Source organism: Thalassophryne amazonica, chromosome 6 (assembly GCF_902500255.1).
Source record: "Thalassophryne amazonica chromosome 6, fThaAma1.1, whole genome shotgun sequence".
NCBI classification, from domain to species: Eukaryota; Metazoa; Chordata; class Actinopteri; order Batrachoidiformes; family Batrachoididae; genus Thalassophryne; species Thalassophryne amazonica.
This window is the reverse complement of record NC_047108.1, coordinates 14,594,854-14,612,197: the sequence shown is the minus strand read 5'-3', so window position 1 is coordinate 14,612,197 and position 17,344 is coordinate 14,594,854. Positions and strand designations below refer to the sequence as shown.

Genomic DNA, 17,344 nt, shown 5'->3' with positions numbered 1-17,344 from the left:
TCAGCACAAGCAGCTGAATTAGTTGCTTTAACTGCAGCTTGCTATCTGTTTAAAGGTACGGCTGTAACAATTTATACAGACAGCCAGTACGCTTTTAGCACAGTGCATGTGTTTGCAAAACTGTGGGAAGAGCGTGGAATGGTGACATCATCTGGAAAGCCAGTGACTCATGCCACTCTCCTAACTGCACTAATGAAAGCTGTGAAATTGCCTAACCAAATTGCTATATGCAAATGTGCGGCTCACACCAAAGGCTCTGACAGTGTTTCAAAAGGAAATGACGTTGCTGACAAAACCGCAAAGGCGGCAACAGCTCTTTCTATTTTTCTCCTATATGACACCCCTCCGGATATGACCACAAAAGAAACCCATATTGCCAAAAAATATGTTTAAATGGGCAGCTATTATGAGCCATGGCGTGACGCATGTCTCATCAGGGGGTATGATATCGCAATTGCAATCTATTTTTTTGTCTTTATGGGTTCGATGCATATGCAAAACAGCATTGTAGAGCATGCATGACATGTGCAAAACACAACTCACAAGGCAATTTGAGACCCCAAAGAGGCAAATTTCCAACACCACAATATCCATTTCAAGTGATTCATATGGATTATATACAGCTGAGTAAACATGAAGGGAAGGAATTTTGTTTAGTCATAATTGATGCCTTCTCAAAATGGGTAGAATTGTTCCCTACAAAACATGCAGGTGCACTTACAGTGGCTAAGGCATTGTGCAAAGACATCATTCCATGATTTGGAATACCAGAAACAGTCTATTCAGATAATGGAGCGCATTTTGTTAATACAATAGTGCAATACGTAGGAGAAGCGCTACAGGTCAATCTCAAAAATCATTGTGCTTATCATCCACACAGTGCCGGATTAGTGGAAAGGACAAAGGGCACAATAAAAATAAGATTAAGGAAATGTATAGAAGAGACAAAACGAACCTGGATTGAATGTTGGACCTAGTAAATTGTATATGAGAATAACACCAACACCATCAGGGTTAACACCATTTGAGATACTTTATGGACGACCATATCGTCTACCAATTTTGACATGGATACTAAAACAGCAGATGAGGAACAAACATTAGCAAATTTTATGAAAAAGACATTAACACAGAAAGAGATAACTTAAACACATTTACTGCCGAATAATTTTGATCTTCCACAGGACGGCCTTCCAGTAGTCTAGCCAGGAGACTGGGTGTTCATCAGAGTCCAGTCCTCGTTGGGAAGGTCTATACCAAGTGCTGTTAACAACACCAACTGCAGTAAAGATAGCGGAGAGATCAACGTGGATACATCACTGTAAGATACAGCGTGTGTTGGCGGCCTCCACAGTGGAAGGGGAAGTCTGGCTACAAAGGGAGTCTATTTAATTAGCAATAGATTGTCTCAATGCCAGTGAAGCAGGGAGATCCTTGCACTATTAGGTGAGGTGGTTAACAACACTGTATCCTAGCAATCATGACTGAACTACAGCAGACCCCGGAGCGGCGTGCTCAGCGCCGCCGCTGCCGGACTGTTGGTAGGGCAGCCGGTTGCGTTGTGATCTTAGTGTGTTTCGTGCTCCTCGGATTCCTGGCCTGGTGGTTGACCCAAGAATTGCAGCTCACTGTGGACCAAGCCAGAGAACAACGCAAGCAACGTCAGAAGAGGTTTATTCATAATGTGAATGAGACAGATGGACACCCTCAATATACCATACTAATATGTGGTACAGATATGTTCATTTATTGGCTATGGAATTACGTTACTAATTGTTATGTTTGTTCGCAAATACCTATATCCTCAACACACCCAGCTCTGACGGCTAAACCGTACCCTGCTAGGGTGACAGAATGTCTTATCATACGGATGCATAATCAAACTGTATTTCGGGGGCAGCAGTTCTCAGCAAATCTGATAAGATGTAACACCACTTGCCTCAGTGCAACCACTTATATGATAGGGATTCAACAGAGGACGTACAAGCGTGCCCAAGTGCTGCTCCATTGACTAGACTGAAGGGAAACGCAAAAAATATCATCACGTTAAATTGTCATCACAACGGCCATTCCCAATTTGCTTTTACGGGACAGGGAATAAAAATGTAGGTAAAATTAAGAAACGTCTGTGTACCCAAACGTATGTTTTATCAAATAATTTAAGCCTAACCAAAACATAATATGTGGATGGTACTTATCTTCATCACATTGGACGGGGATGTAATTATACAGGCTCCTGTCCATGGGGAACGGATGAATCATGTGCTTATGTTAGTAAGTTTTTGCTACCACCTGTAAATGGTATTCCGGTGTATGATGACATCTATTGGCTTTATGGTTCCAGACTGTACATGAGTCTCCCACCAAATTGGGGTGGTGTGTGTGCACCTACCCAGGTGACTGACCATAAATATGTGGTAGGACCTCCACAGAGAAGAATGGCAGCACCAGACGGAGGAGATTGATATACCCAGATGTGTTACCACATAATCACATGTGGGGCTCGGATGTACTAAAGGACCAAAAAATTGTGGTCTGTAGGAGATAAAATAGCACATTCATTGTTCCCCTGGATAGGAGTGGGAAAAAATTCATTAATGATTGAAACTCTGAATTATCGATTGGGTCTGTTCATGAATGTAACTAAAAAAAAAATAGTAGCAGCTCAAAACACTGAAATAGATGCTTTACGTACCATGGTGATGCAAAATCGCATGGTTTTAGACTTGCTTACTGGTTCACAGGGAGGAGTTTGTGTTCTGCTGAACACAACATGCTGTACTTTCATCCCAGACTCCATTCATTCAGTGGATATGCAGGACGCATTGGAAGAGCTGAATAAACTTCGTGATGCAATGCATAAAGACACCCTAGCCGTGAACCGGTGGAATCCCTGGTCCTGGTTGACTTCAGGACCATGTTGGCAGTTACTATTGAAAATGGTGACACCAGTTATTATAGTCCTAATTCTGATTGGACTTTGCATGTGTTGTGTGATCCCTTATATCAAAACAATGGTTGGCAAAATGGTGTCAAATACATTTGTACAGTGTAATCTGGCCTTCCAACAAACTATGCCAAAATATCAAGCATTGAAACAGTCAGACCTTAGTGGAGAAAACTGTAATGACTGTACTGAGAATTATGATGATATTGAAAAGCTCACAACTCCAGTTCAAGCTTGAACTGTTGACGTGATGAGTTAACACACTCTTAGCCTATGAAGCTTTAGCTGAAAAAGTAATAAGACAAGTGGTGTAGTCGAATAATACAGAAAAACGGTTCATTTATACCAGTCGGTAGGAGTGATGTATGGTGGTGGTGTGGTGATAACAGAATCTTTGACAGACTGCCACGAAATGTGTCAGGTTATTGTGCATTAATATCATTATTGTTACCCATGACCCCTGAAGACGTTACGACATATGCAGCCTCTCTTATTCCTGAGGATTGGCAGAAAGGCATAGCCAGACATAGAGTAAAAAGAGATTGGAAAGGAGTAGGAAATCCAACATATATTGACGCAATAGGAGTCCCCAGAGGAGTGCCTGACGAGTATAAACTGGTTGATCAAATAGCAGCTGGATTCAAATCTTCCATCTGTTGGTGGTGTTCAATTAATAAAAACGTGGACAGAATAGATTAAGTTAATAAACTAACTAACTAAGCTGGGTGATGCCTACTGTATGTTTAACAGGTGATAAACAGGTGGGAAATGTTAAGGATTTTATATATATATATATATATATATATGTTATCACTGTTAAACATTTGTACCTTTTGTCTTCTTTCTGATGAGAAGGGTGTTGTGCTGTTTGCACTTAAACCCGAGAATGTACGTGTTATTCAACCTTGTTGGAGCTGGATGTACTTATTATTATTATTACACAACTTGTTTTCGTAGCCGCTAACGACTGGGAGTAAAAGAACTGAAGGTTGAATTTTGACTGATTGTGATGTGATGCTTAGTGTTCCAGGCAGATGCAGAACAGCTGATAACTGCAACAGACGAACGAGATGTGCTGACCTCCGACGATAAGAGTAAAGAAAGAAACTGTTTTTCCTTACAGCTGCGCTTATTGACGTATGTGTTTATGTTACGGGAAGAAACTTGTCTCGCGTTGTCCCCCCCCCCCCTTAGGACAAGTTTTATGATGTGATGAGGGATTCACTAATAAAAAGAGCGAAGCGCAGGCCAGACTTTAGTGTAGCTTTGGTGTACAGCCTGACTGCACTCCGCGCGTAAAATTTGACTTTCTGTCTCACTGGTGTTTCTTGACTCTGTTTGTCTTATCAAAGGTTTTAAGAATGTTTGGAGGAGAAAATACCCAACACACGTGTCCTGTCATAGTGCAGCAGATAAGTGAAACAATCATGCAAATGGTGATAAAAGCATCAAATTTGGCAGAAATACTCCCCAAACAGTCCTCTTTAGAAAAAACAATTGGCCACTTGAATTTTCAATCAGCAGTCAGGTAGGGGTCAATTGAAGAATTACACAGCGGTCAAAATTAAAAGATGCTCCAATCATATTGAAAAATATTCCACATTATTTTTCTGATCATAAAGATTCCAAAAAGGTATAGTTTGGACTGATAGGATTAATAAATGGAATAGTGTTGACAGTGTTGAATGCTTGGTCTCCAAAGTAAAGGTCAAACAAGGTCTACATCTATTGGATTCTATGACATGTGACATGTTACCCCGTAACGTGCTAAGTAAGGATGATACATGGTCCAAACTATTCCTTTTTAAAACCGTGTTAACTCAACTAGTAATTTGCATCACGTTTGACCAAAATTGGAGCAATTTTAACTTTTGACCCCTGTACAAAATGATACTGACCTTTGTCACCATTCTTGCTGTTTTTATCCCGTAACTCCATAGAATTCAGTCACAGATAGTCCAAACTATACTTTTTTGGAATCTTTATGATCAGGCAAATAATGTGGAATCTTTTTCAATATGACTGGAGCATCATTTAATTTTGACCGCTGTGTAATTCTTCAATTGACCCCTACCTGATCGCTGATTGAAAATTCAAGTGGCCAATTGTTTTTTTCTAAAGAGGATTGTCTGAGGAGTATTTCTGCCAAATTTGATGCTTTTATCACCATTTGCAGGATTCCCCTCTAAATATTCTCTTACCCGCTGCACTATCAGTCTCCACCTCGTTTATCCAGTTTATAAGTGTTTGCACCCTGCTGTGTTTTTGGTCAGTTATTTTTGGTTCATCCCCCGTTTGGTCTCTCACTTAGTCTTTGTTGTTTTGGAGTTATTGTCACATTGGATCACCCTATCACCATCGATCACCACTGTTATATCGCTGTCGCACTAAAAGATTAAACACCTTGGATATTGGAATTTAACCCTTTGTGTCCTGGCTGTCCTGCATTGTGGGGTCCTATCTTGACTCAGTATAGCGCTAACCAGAACACAGAAGTATAAACAATAAAACTAATAATAATGCTGAATGGCACACATTTATGAAGTAATAACAGAAGTAAAAACAATCAGTTTGTATACACAAAACAAAAATGTGTGAAAGTGACTCAAGTGCATCAAGTTACTTCAAAAACAACAAGAACATTTTTTTATGGCTGAGAAACAGGAAATGGAGACATTGTTTTTGGTTCTTGGATTTCTTGACATACCTCTCCCTGACTGAGAACCAAAGTCAGGTACTGATCTGTCACCTTCCCAGCATGCAACAGCAGCCCAGTGTCAGACATAGGTCGAACTTCCAGTTGGATTTCAAAATCCCGACCCAGAACTGCAGTCTCATCTGCAGGATGGGAAGGAGGGATCACTGAGTCAGCAAGCAAAAACAATACAATTTTAAAAGATTAAAAAAAAAAAAAAGAAGTTGGGATTGGAACCTAAGGCAATGTGGCCTTCTTGTCCAGAAAAGTAGATGCCGAGCTGCAGAGGATTCTGGAAGCAGGGCACCACCCCCTGGCTGTAGGCGGGGCTTCCTGCAGGAGCTTCATTCAGCGTCAGGTCCCGAACACAACCCACAAAACCACCAGAACCTTGTCCTAGAACCTTGAAATTTTAACAACACAACTTTAATACAGCACACAAAGAAGAAGCTTTTCTTCAAGCAATGTGAAAGGACATTATTTCCTTTTAGTGATGAAACTGTTGTGATCAACTGTTTTGATTTTTTTCTTATCCAAAGGTTTTCTTTGTTGTTTTTCGTTGCTTTTTCATTAATATTTTAGGAATTCAGCATATTAGAAAAAAAAAAACATTCATTCATTTGTTCATTTTCAAACGCTTATCCAGGTTTAGGTCATGGTGGCAGCAGAGCAAGCAGCTCAACCCACACTTGCCTATCCTTGGCCAAGTCCTGGAACTCTTCCCGGGTGATCCCAAGGCGTTCCAAAGCCAGCTGAGAAATATAATCTCTCTCTATCTTCCTCGGGATCTCCTCCATCTACTGGCCAGTAGGTGGCAGTGTTCATGGCAGTATTTGTCATATCCCATAATCCTTTGCACACCAGAGAGTTGCTGCAGCCTCTTTTAATGTGATGAAAAGCATAAAAATGTACATTTTGGTTGTATAAAGTTCATTTATAATTGTCGTCATGTGGATTCTCTGTGCTGTTTAGACTGCAGCAACTGGCCAGTAGATGTCAGTACAGTCCCTGAAAACTTTTAATAAACCTGAGCTTCTGACATGTTTACATAAAACAAATACAATAACAACATCTATAAACCCAGAGAATATATTCACAAGAATTTTAAGCACAATATACAAAGAGTTTAATACTGTTGTCTGTGTGCAGCAGTTAAAGTGCAGCCTCAATGCATTTCTCCTGTTATGAAAACTTTGCCCATAATGCATGTGTGGTCCAAATACTAAGACCTTCAAAATTAGTGCATTACTTTAAAACTAAAACATATAGCTGATATTTTCACATTATAAAACGCCAGACGTGACGTTAATTTAAATAACTTGTCTGGAATTAGAATGGTTAAAATTTTAACCATCAATAAGTTAAAACTGTATGCCTGTTGATGACTTGTGTGATATGCTGGTGAATCATTATGGTGTAAAGAGAAATGATCTTTTTTCTCTCTCTTTCTTTCTCTCCTGTAACAAGCTCCATCCTCTGCAGGACAGAGCTGTTTGCCTGCTAGGAAACATTTAACAGGAAGGTGCTGAAATCTTTGACTTCAGACTTCACAAATGTTTAACTGTTAAGCTTTATTCACTATGTCTGCAAAAATACGTTAGTGGTCTAAAGATTATCGAACCTAAATTTATCAGAAGCTAATTGGTCCGTTGATGGTCAAAGTTATCTGAAAAGCTAATCTGATAATGAAAACATTAGCTTTGATAATTAGCGGAACTGTGCCCACCACTGTAATGGCACCAGATCCACGAGAGTCATTCATCCCTGTCTCCTCAGCACAGGGTATGTCAGTAGGGTTGAGGAGATCCTCAAAGTGTTCTTTCCACTGCCTGACAATATCCTCAGTCCAGTTTAGCAGCTCTCCTTCCATGCTGAACACAGCCCTAGTTAAGAACTGCCTGCCTTTCCGGAGGTCTGACAGTTTGCCAGAACTGCTTTGAGGCTGACCGAAAGTTATTTTCCATGGCCTCTCCAAACGCCTCCTATGCTCGAGTTTTTGCCTCAGCCACCACTGAGGCTGCAGTCCGCTGATTCAGGAGACCTCTGTACTAACACGATTACAAAATCGATTATCAACCTTTGACCTAGGGTGTTCTGGTACCATGTGTACTTATGAACACCCTTGTGCTTGAACAATGTGTTTGTTGTGGACAATCCATGACCAGCACAGAAGTCCAATAACAAAACACCACTTGGGTTCAAATCAGGGGAGCCATTTTTTTCAATCCCTCCCCTCCAACTTTCTCCATTGTTGCCCACATGAGCATTGAAGTCCCCCAGTACAACTAATGAGTCTCCAGCAGGAACCTTTTCCAGGATCCCGCTCAGAGTCTCCAAGAAAGCTGGATACTCTGAGCTGCTGCTGTTTGGGGCATATACACAAACAACAGACAGATTCCTCCCTGCAACACAAAGTCGCATAGAAGCAGTTGGACAAAACTCCAAGATAAAGGCACTCAGCCGGGGACTCGTGAGTATCCCCACACCCACCCAGCACGTCTCACCCTGGACAGCGTCCAGCCCCTGTCCAGGAGTATGGTGGTTCCAGAGTCTGTGCTATGTGTGGAGGTGAGCCCAACTATTTGTAGTTGGTATCTCTCGACCTCACGCATAAGCTCGGGCTCCTTCCCCACCACATGTTAGAAAATGTGAGCTCACCACCTGCAGGGAGTCCGTGGCAGTGGACATGGACAAATGCTCACTCAGACTGATACTTGACTATGTTAGAAAAAAACACTCACTCACTCACTCATCTTCAACTGCTTACTCCAGTTAAGGGTTGCGGGGGGCTGGAGCCTATCGCAGCAGTCATAGGATGCAAGGTGGGGTTCACCCTGGACAGGACGCCGGTCTGTCGCAGGGTCATATATAGACAGACAAACACACTCACACACAATTTAAAGTTAGCAGTCCACCTAATCTGCGTGTCTTTAGATGTGGGAGGAAGCCACGCAAACACGGGGAGAACACGCAAACTCCACACAAAAAGACCACAGGTGGGAACCCATGACCTTCTTGCTGTGAGGCAACAGTGCTAACCACTAATCCACTGTGCTGCTGTTAGAAAAAAACACTGCACTTTGATCTTATGAACATTATTTTATTAAGTATTTTTATCCAGGTAAAACTAAGAGACACTTTTGGTTTTTATGACTTTGCGTATCACTCCCGACCCCTCCAAACACACACACACACACACACACACACACACACACACACACACACACACACACACACACACACACACACACACACACACACAAAACTCAAAGAATAAAACAAACAAAAAAAAAACAAACAAAAAAAAGCACTGATTTAATGAATTACTGATTAGTAAACCTATAAACTACACAACATTCATGATGTACAATTAACCATAAACTCAAAGGAATCCATGACAAAATCCCAGCGGTCAAAATCCCAACAGACAATAGCCCAGTGGACAGAATCCACAGAATCCCAACCCCTTATTACAAATTATAAAAATGCCTCAAAGTTGTAGCTGTAGTTGGGAAAATTTGCCTTTAATATTCCAAGGTCTTTTATGCTTTATGACATCACACAGCTCTCCACATAAAGGGCCATTTAGCTGTCTGTGCTAATAATCGCGTTGGTAATTACCGCTCCATCAGTGCACTGAGTGACCTTCTAGCTTGTTTATAGGAACATATTGTATGTTTTAGTAAGATTATTCAATCAAAGTGGATTAGATGGGTACAGATGAATCTTTTGAGAAGCTTTGATCTGGAAAAGTCAATCAGAAAGTAATGCTGTTACCGTCAGCGATGATGGGATTCCTCCGACGTACAGAGGTCCACTTAGGCGAGTCCGGTCCCGTGCAGGGACCCTCTTAGACTGAGCACTGATCCCGTCGATGACCAGACTGACCTTCTCCACTTCCCGCTTTACAAACACCTGAAGACAAACAGAGCATCATGAAGTCAAAGGAAAATTCTCTTCCATGTGACCTGAGTCATGTGATCAGGTGGTGCGCCCTCACCGTGTGCCACTGGTTGTCATTGTACTTCCTGTGGCTGCGCAGGCTGACCCTTCTCTTCCCTCCGTCCAGCGTTAGCAGCAGATGACCGGCTGACACGCTGAGCGACATCACAGCTAGGCTGCGCTGGCCGCCGGCACCGTAAAGCACCAATCCGTCAGAAGAGTTGATCCTCAGCGCCACAGAGATCTGAGGCCTGCAAACAGACAGGCTTTAAGACTGATTTAATTCGAACAGTGCCACCCTATGGTCAGAATGATTATTTAAACTGAAAGCACCACACTGTGGTCACAATAATGATCAGAAACAGTAAAAAAAAAGAAAAAAAAAAAAAGAAAGTTGACCGTAATCCCGGTTTTTGTCCGTACGCACATTTTGCTGAGCGAGCGAGGCAGAGAGTCGTATCTCTGGAAACTGTAAGATGAGCCACTGTAGTACGTCGCTCCCCGCTCAGCATCTGATGGCCCCGCCCCCTGACAGGAATCCCTGGTATTACGGCTGCGGGTTCTTGATGGCTTCTTGTGCTTTCCCTGAAGAAGAACGAGTGTGAGAAGGTTGACTTTCAGCTTTTTGTTGATCAGAATTGTTAATCATCATGTTCATCATGCTGATCCATCTTCAGAGCTGCCCTTATTGTAGGAAATACTTTAGGACAACCTTATCGTGGAAGATTTAATAATTGGTTGAGCACAGTACCTTTAGGCCATTGGACCACTCTCTTAATGGTGGACAATGTCACATTTCTGCCTGATATCTAGAAATTTTTTCTACAGCAAACAGATTTCTTGTTGGCCTTCATGATGTTTCACCAATCAACCGAGAGACATAGTTTTAAAAAGTGAAATGGTGTAGTAACTCCAAGATACTACAGTCTGAGTGAGAAGAATCTCCGTAGTAAAACAAAAGGTCCCTGTGTTCAACAACAGAGATCCTTGTATGTTTCTCTTGAGAGTCAATACAAGGTCTCGTTTTCTGCTGTGAAGATAATCTTTATGAAGATAATCTTGGAGAATGGTGAAATGACTGCATGCCACTCCATCTTGCTTAATTTTATAAAAGCCCTTATGGTACACACCACAGGCTGAGGGCTTTGCTACATCAATGCACTGTTCACTTCTCCTTCAGTGTCTATCTGACATCTTTAATCTAAACTGTACCAAATAACGTCCAATATGTTGTCTACCACACGTTTATCTGTCCATCTTAACTATGTCCTCCGCCACCTTTTGTGCTTTACTACATGCACAACTGTGCAATTTGTCCTGTGCAATAATTTGACCATATCTATACATACTTATGCAGATATAGACCCACTTCCAGTTACTAATTACTAGTTAACAGTTACCACTTACTAATTTTCACAGAATCTGTTCACATTAGTATTTATGTTCCCACCAGCAAACACTGCAATATACTTTAGTCACCTTTCTTTAATGTAAATATTTCTCTTTTCTTTACTACTGACTGTTGCTGCTGCAACAAGATTTAACAAGAATTTTAACCTGACACTACTGCAGACTAAACAAAACCCAACAAGAAGGCCAGTTCCTTTATAGTAAACCTTGAGGGATTTCTTTCCTGGATGACTGATAACCTTCAACAACAGATCTGATGCCTCTGATGCTCCATCAGTTCTGTTGGACCTCCAAACTTTGTTCAGTTTCGGGTTTAAAATTTACCCCAGCAGTTACAGCTGGGGTGCCTTGAGTTTTTTTGGATCCAGTTCCTAAGGAGGGACCAGGCTTATGAAGATCCACAATTTTTCTCCAGATTTTTCTGTGCTTTAATTCTTTGGATTTTCTGAAACCAATATCTTAAATGCAAGAAGGCACAGATTCTTTATGTGAGCACTTATATAAAACCACAAGTGCCTCCGTTCACCCTGCTATAACAATTAGCCAGTCAGAAGCTTTCAAAAGTAATTATGCCAGTTTCTGGTATCGTGCACACTTTTTATAGAGGCGGTTAACTTGCGTGTAGCTTGGGCTTGCTGCCATGTCTTGGTGGCAAGATGCGTGCATGTACCTTGGGCTTGTTGCTGTGTCTTGGTGGCGAGATGTGTGCGCGTACCTTGTGCTTGTTGCCATGTCTTGGCTGTGCAGCCACAATCTGTTGGGGTTTTTTGGCGGCGGGACAGTCCAGAGGAACGTTGATATTTTCTTTTGCTTTCATCAAGTTCAAAACCATCTGATCAGATGATTCTCTGGAGAGAACAAAACGCACAGAGAGATGCAAAAAAAATGTGGCGTCTGTTACTTATCCCACGAACATTAATTCAAATAAATTTGGCGTGCAGGTTTGAAAAACTGTTTGACGCATGCTAATATGAATTCTTCTCTTTTGATGGAACAACATAAAGTATCAGAGCTCATTTAAGATGAAGGTTTAAAAGGTCAGGGTAAAGTGCTGATGCCACATGTTGCCGGGTCCTGAATGTCAACCACCCAGGCAGATACCTGGTCCATCTCCAATGCTCCAAAGTAACCATCTGTCCTTGACCTACTCAAGTCACTGGGGTCCTCAACACTGATGCATTTTGCACATTTATGTGAAGTGGTAGGGTGAAGAGAGAGTACTGGGATTGGGCCAATGTCATTCTAGCAGTATCCAAACAGGCCTAGTACCAAAGACAACCAAGCATCAATTTCTGTCACTAGTTAGCATTCACGTTTCACATACACTGAGACAGGAAGCACCAAGATCCTAAGGACTTGGACCTTTGTTCTCCTGCAAAGGTACTGGCGTCGCAAGTCTTCTCTGTCCAGTGATCCCATGACTCCTTAAGTTCTTCTCAGGCGTCTCTTGACCTCAAAGGCCGAGAACCCAGAGACAGGAACATCAATAAATAAATAAATAAAAATCCTTGTTAAGGATTTAAAAGGAGATTCAAGCAGAATAAATCCTCACTTCTCGTCTCTTCTCACCTCTTTATAAAAACATTGCTGAGGCAGCCTGTGAGGTTGCTGGGGGTTTGGGTGGGCGTTCCTCCCAGGAAGGTGGTACTCTCTGATGGTGTTGAGCTCCGCCCACTGCCACCTGGACTCACAGCTGTGTCCACTTTCTCCAACATGTCATCCATGTACAGACGCATCCTGAGGGTGAAACACGACAATTTTCTTTCCATTACACAAATGGATCGCATTCATTATTTGTTTTATATGATACCTAAATAGATCCGTGTCATTTGAAATTTCACTTAAAATTAGAAAGGTGTTTCTTGTAGGAGCAAAAAGCCGATAGACAGACAGGAGGCAAAGTAGGCTCTGTGTCAGAGCAGATGAGTAAACACGCATCAACTTTCCTGAATAACAACAACAACAACAACAACAAAAAAGGCTGCTAAAGATGTCTCCCAAAACACTGTGGCTACTGGATTCAGCTCGCTAACATGATGGAAGCATTTTCAGGAAAAAACTAATGGAGCTGTGCAACACAGCAAAAACGTTTGAGACAAAATAGTACAAAAATGCACATTATAGTGATCTCACCCACATAATGGGACAACTAATCCACCTGAAATGACAAGGATCTATTAAGGCGCCATATAATAGTCTATATACAATGACCACATGGAAAGACAGATTTTTATAGTTTAGGTTCGAACCTTTTGGCAGATTTTTAAATAAGCATGTAAAAAAAAAGTACTCATTGACTTTTGAAACATACTGTGATAACTGAAGGTTTTTTTTTAACCTTCTACTTTAACCGTGGAATTTCCTCCAATGTAACTTGTATTCGATGTTACAGACCTGAAAAACTATTAAAAAATAAAAGTAAAAATATAAATATTAACAATTACGCTGGAATTTTAATAGTTAAAATCTGCCCCCCCCCCCCTTTCAAGGCCACTCCTCCAAAACACATCAACTCGTACAACCTGTTTGCTGCAGGGATGAGAAGGAGAACGAGACGGTAATTCCTGAATGAACACAACTACCTCTGCAAGCCGTGCAGGTAGATTTTGTTTGTGTGTTTGTAATCAGTATTGTTGAAGGTTTCAGCAGAGTTTCTGCTTCAACTCTTGTGACGTGCACACAGCGGTGTTCTGAATTTTGATACGGAGCGGAATTATCACACAGGACAAAATCAGACTATTTTTCAAAACAGAACACAACACAAAATAAATTAATAAATAAATGAACCATCTACTACTATAAGCAAAATGCAAATCATCATCATGTCCCAAGGTTCTTGAAATGGAGCAATATCTCCACCTGGTGGACATTTACCATTAATGCAGGTACAACTGTATTAATGCAGGTGCAAAAGAATCTTGCCAAGAGCTATAGTAGAGCATGATATGAAACGATAGATGTTTTACTATCATTTTACAATACATATCGTCATATCACACAACTCTACTCCTGATGTTTGTTATAATCGTACCCGTTGATGTTGTTGTAGAGTGCGATGTAGTGGCTGTTGTCATCGTTGTATGTCTTTTGTGTCCTAATCTCATTGTTAGCGGCTCTCACCACGACTTGACCTTTATCCAAAAACACCTGACAAACGCCATCCTGCACGAGAGGCAACATGCAAACCAAAGCAAAGCAGATCAAAGCATCACATTACAGCAACAAGACGAGAGCTCAAAATCCTAAAGTACCAACCAGACGGCATTCAAATGGAAAGAAAACAAGGAGAATTACTACAATTTAAAAAAAAATAATGACAACAGGAAGAGGCGTGGCCCACCTGGTCTTGGTGGTAGAACATGAGTCCAGCTTTCTGATCTGTCCGGAAGCCAAACCCAGCGTAGAAGTTTTTCCTCAGGGTTGGAATGTTTGTCAGAGCCAAATTCAGGAAGCTCAGACCGGAGAAATGAGCCTCACGAGCCACCTGATAGGGGAAAAACGATGGACACATGAACACGGGCGCTGCTTCGCAAACGCTTAGCGCGGCAGTGTTTTCATACCAGCACGTCCGAGTCACAGCCGAAACTGACTCCAGAACTCTTCATGTTCTTGAGGTCAATGTGATTGTTCACGGCCTTCAGGTTCCTGAAGCAGCCCTTCAGAGAACCCTGCTTCGGGAACAGAGGCTTCAGCCTGCACGCAGAGTCAGAGACGGAGACCTGCTGAGCCCCAACATGATCCTGACACCAGACGCACGGCCTGCTAGTGTTCCTCATGCTCACACTGCAGGATTAGAAATGTGTCACTCACTGGTTAGGCATGTTGTCCGCTGGGACTCCGCCCAGGAAGTACCTGCCACTGAACTGAGGGATGCTCTCAGTGAACAGGAGGTTGTAGACGTTGTTGTGGTTGTTTCGCACCACGATGCGGTTCTGGGAGGTACGCATGATGATAACCTCCAGCTACAACAACAAACGACAACACGTCAGCGTCAGAGTCAAACAACCAGAAACACCGGGACGAGACAGCCAATCAGAGCCGAGACAGACTCACAGATTTGGACTCAGCGTCGCTGACTACGAGGAGGTACGAAGTTGGGTCTTTGGGCTCAACCTCTGTCATGATGTCACTGAAGTCATAGAAAACCTTCAGCTGACCCCGAAGCACCGCCAGACAAAAGAACCAGTCCTGACGGGCGAGAGAGAGAGAGAGAGAAAACAGTGTAAAAGAAATGAATGAATGAGTGAGTGAACACATCCATGTTTACTGAAACCATCCACAATAATGAATGAATGAACTGACAGTTTCAAACATCAAACGATACATCTGTGTGAAAGTAGATCATCTATGTTGGGAACGCTGCAGTGAGCGAATGAATGAATGAATGAAGTAACACATGCCTGCAATAGTGAATGAATGAACTGACAGTTTGATGCATGAATGAATACAACAGATGGTGTAAATTTCGATAACCAATGCTGAGAACACTGGGTGAGTGAATGCATGGATGAATGAATGAACTGACAGTTTGATACATGTAATAATACTGAATATGGTGTAAATTTCAACGAAGTGCTGAGAACACTGCAGTGAATGGATGAATGAATGACTGAATGAAAGAATGAACTGATAGTTTAACACATGAAATAATATAACAGATGGGGTGATTGTCAACAGTGAATGTGAAATCCATTTCATCGCTTTCTGAGATAAATATTAATGTGTGCATGACGGTAATGAATGCGTGAAGTTGCAGGTGCTTCTTGTCAATACTAATGTTACACCGCATTTAAGACCGACAGCGATCAAAAAATGGCCTCTGCTCGCCGTCACTCCCACGGACTCTCTCTGGGGCTGTAGGCTGTTCGCATTGGGGCCTCCATGATCGGAAAAACAATCACTCTTGGTCGCCAACAGGTGTGCGAGTGCAAGTATATTGAACTGTTTAAAACACTTGCAGAAGTTGTGCGATGAGTTAACAGATACATGGGTCTCATAATCGTTCTTGATAAACTCTCACAGATCCCAACCTGATCCTGTGGGTCGTAATAGACTCTAAATTAACTCTGCATGTTGCATCAATGATCACGGATGTTAACATATTTTTCATTCGCACAATTCAGGTCCAATGTACGCTTGGCGTAAATGCAAATAACAAATCGAAATGGAGACTAGCCAAGGCTTGTGAGAGTTGACAACATGTCACGGTCTTGTAAGGGTCTTCTATAGGTCTCAGTCCGGTCTAAACGGGGCATTAGTTTATGACACATTCAACAATATGTGAAGGCTCGTGTATATTTCTGTCATGAATTAATGAGTGAATGTGTTACCCCGTTTTGCAGCAGCAGCAGTATCCCGTTGTGTGATAACAGTTTAACATCTTGTTGGAAGCGCTGCATGCGACCTGATTCGTCCTTAAAGGTGATCTCGGCGTAGCCTGTGCCATCAAAATACGCGGCGTCATTCACCCACTGCTGAGCCGGCACCGCCTTCGCCCTAAGAGTTCATTTTCACACATTATTCACAAGGGACAACAGTCAAGCAAAGGACCAGAGGGAGGGAAGGCTGGACGCTGTCCTCACTCACCTGCTGCACGGTTTGTCCTCTGTGGTGTTGAGCTGGAAAACATTTTCAAAGTTGTAGAGGCTGAGCACTTCTTCGTTCAGCGTCCCCAGCTCGATACAGCCTTTAAAGTTCGGCAAAATGAGCTGAGGCGGTGGCTAAAGAGAGAAAGACACAGAGCACCATTTTTATTTCAAAAGACAAGAGATATAATGCTGTCAACCTTGACCCGGGCAGTTCTACGATAACAGAATTACAAAGTCTGGAAATGTTTTAGCTTACTATTAAAAAAATTACTGATTGCAATTCTGTTACAAGATAGCAACAAGTGTTTACTGTGTCCAAATCTAAGCCAAAGGTGAGGTAACTGTCTTCTCTTATCTGTCCATTAATTGCTACTGGGGGTGCTGTTCACCATAGGACAAATAACAATAAATAAAACAATGGAAGAGATTACTAAAAACAAAAATAGGGTCAAGAGACCTGAAGTCCTTTAGACAAAGAAATAGTAATTTTGACCAAATATGGGGAAAGTGGCTTTACATTTGTATGTATTCACCTGAAGCTGTTCATCCTTCTTGGGAGCCATGTGAAGGCTGACAGGAATTCTGTCAGATAGTCCGATTTACCATGAGCAGACAGTCCCCCAAGGATTGTTTGTACCAAATTTCTGAAAATTCTATGAACGGTTTTGCAGAAAGTCATTGAGCCGCAAACTGTGCACCAAACTTGATGGTATTAGTTCTATGAACCTTGGTACAAAACACTAAAAATGGTCCTGGATCTGC

General features: G+C 41.9%; 1 protein-coding gene across 1 annotated transcript in view; it reads right to left on the bottom strand.

The window, feature by feature from the left end:
* lama5 (laminin, alpha 5) overlaps positions 1-17,344 on the bottom strand; it is a 274,408-nt gene that overhangs the window by 16,627 nt on the left and 240,437 nt on the right. Inside the window, exons 64-77 of the mRNA XM_034171776.1 lie at positions 16,581-16,714; positions 16,325-16,490; positions 15,048-15,182; positions 14,805-14,956; positions 14,555-14,687; positions 14,335-14,478; positions 14,026-14,156; positions 12,564-12,731; positions 11,710-11,842; positions 10,012-10,169; positions 9,643-9,835; positions 9,420-9,557; positions 5,880-6,045; positions 5,655-5,785 (exon numbers count right to left, since the gene is read on the bottom strand). Of these exons, the coding sequence (XP_034027667.1) occupies positions 5,655-5,785; positions 5,880-6,045; positions 9,420-9,557; positions 9,643-9,835; positions 10,012-10,169; positions 11,710-11,842; positions 12,564-12,731; positions 14,026-14,156; positions 14,335-14,478; positions 14,555-14,687; positions 14,805-14,956; positions 15,048-15,182; positions 16,325-16,490; positions 16,581-16,714 (2,082 nt within the window). The remainder of the gene's footprint in view (positions 1-5,654; positions 5,786-5,879; positions 6,046-9,419; positions 9,558-9,642; positions 9,836-10,011; positions 10,170-11,709; positions 11,843-12,563; positions 12,732-14,025; positions 14,157-14,334; positions 14,479-14,554; positions 14,688-14,804; positions 14,957-15,047; positions 15,183-16,324; positions 16,491-16,580; positions 16,715-17,344) is intronic.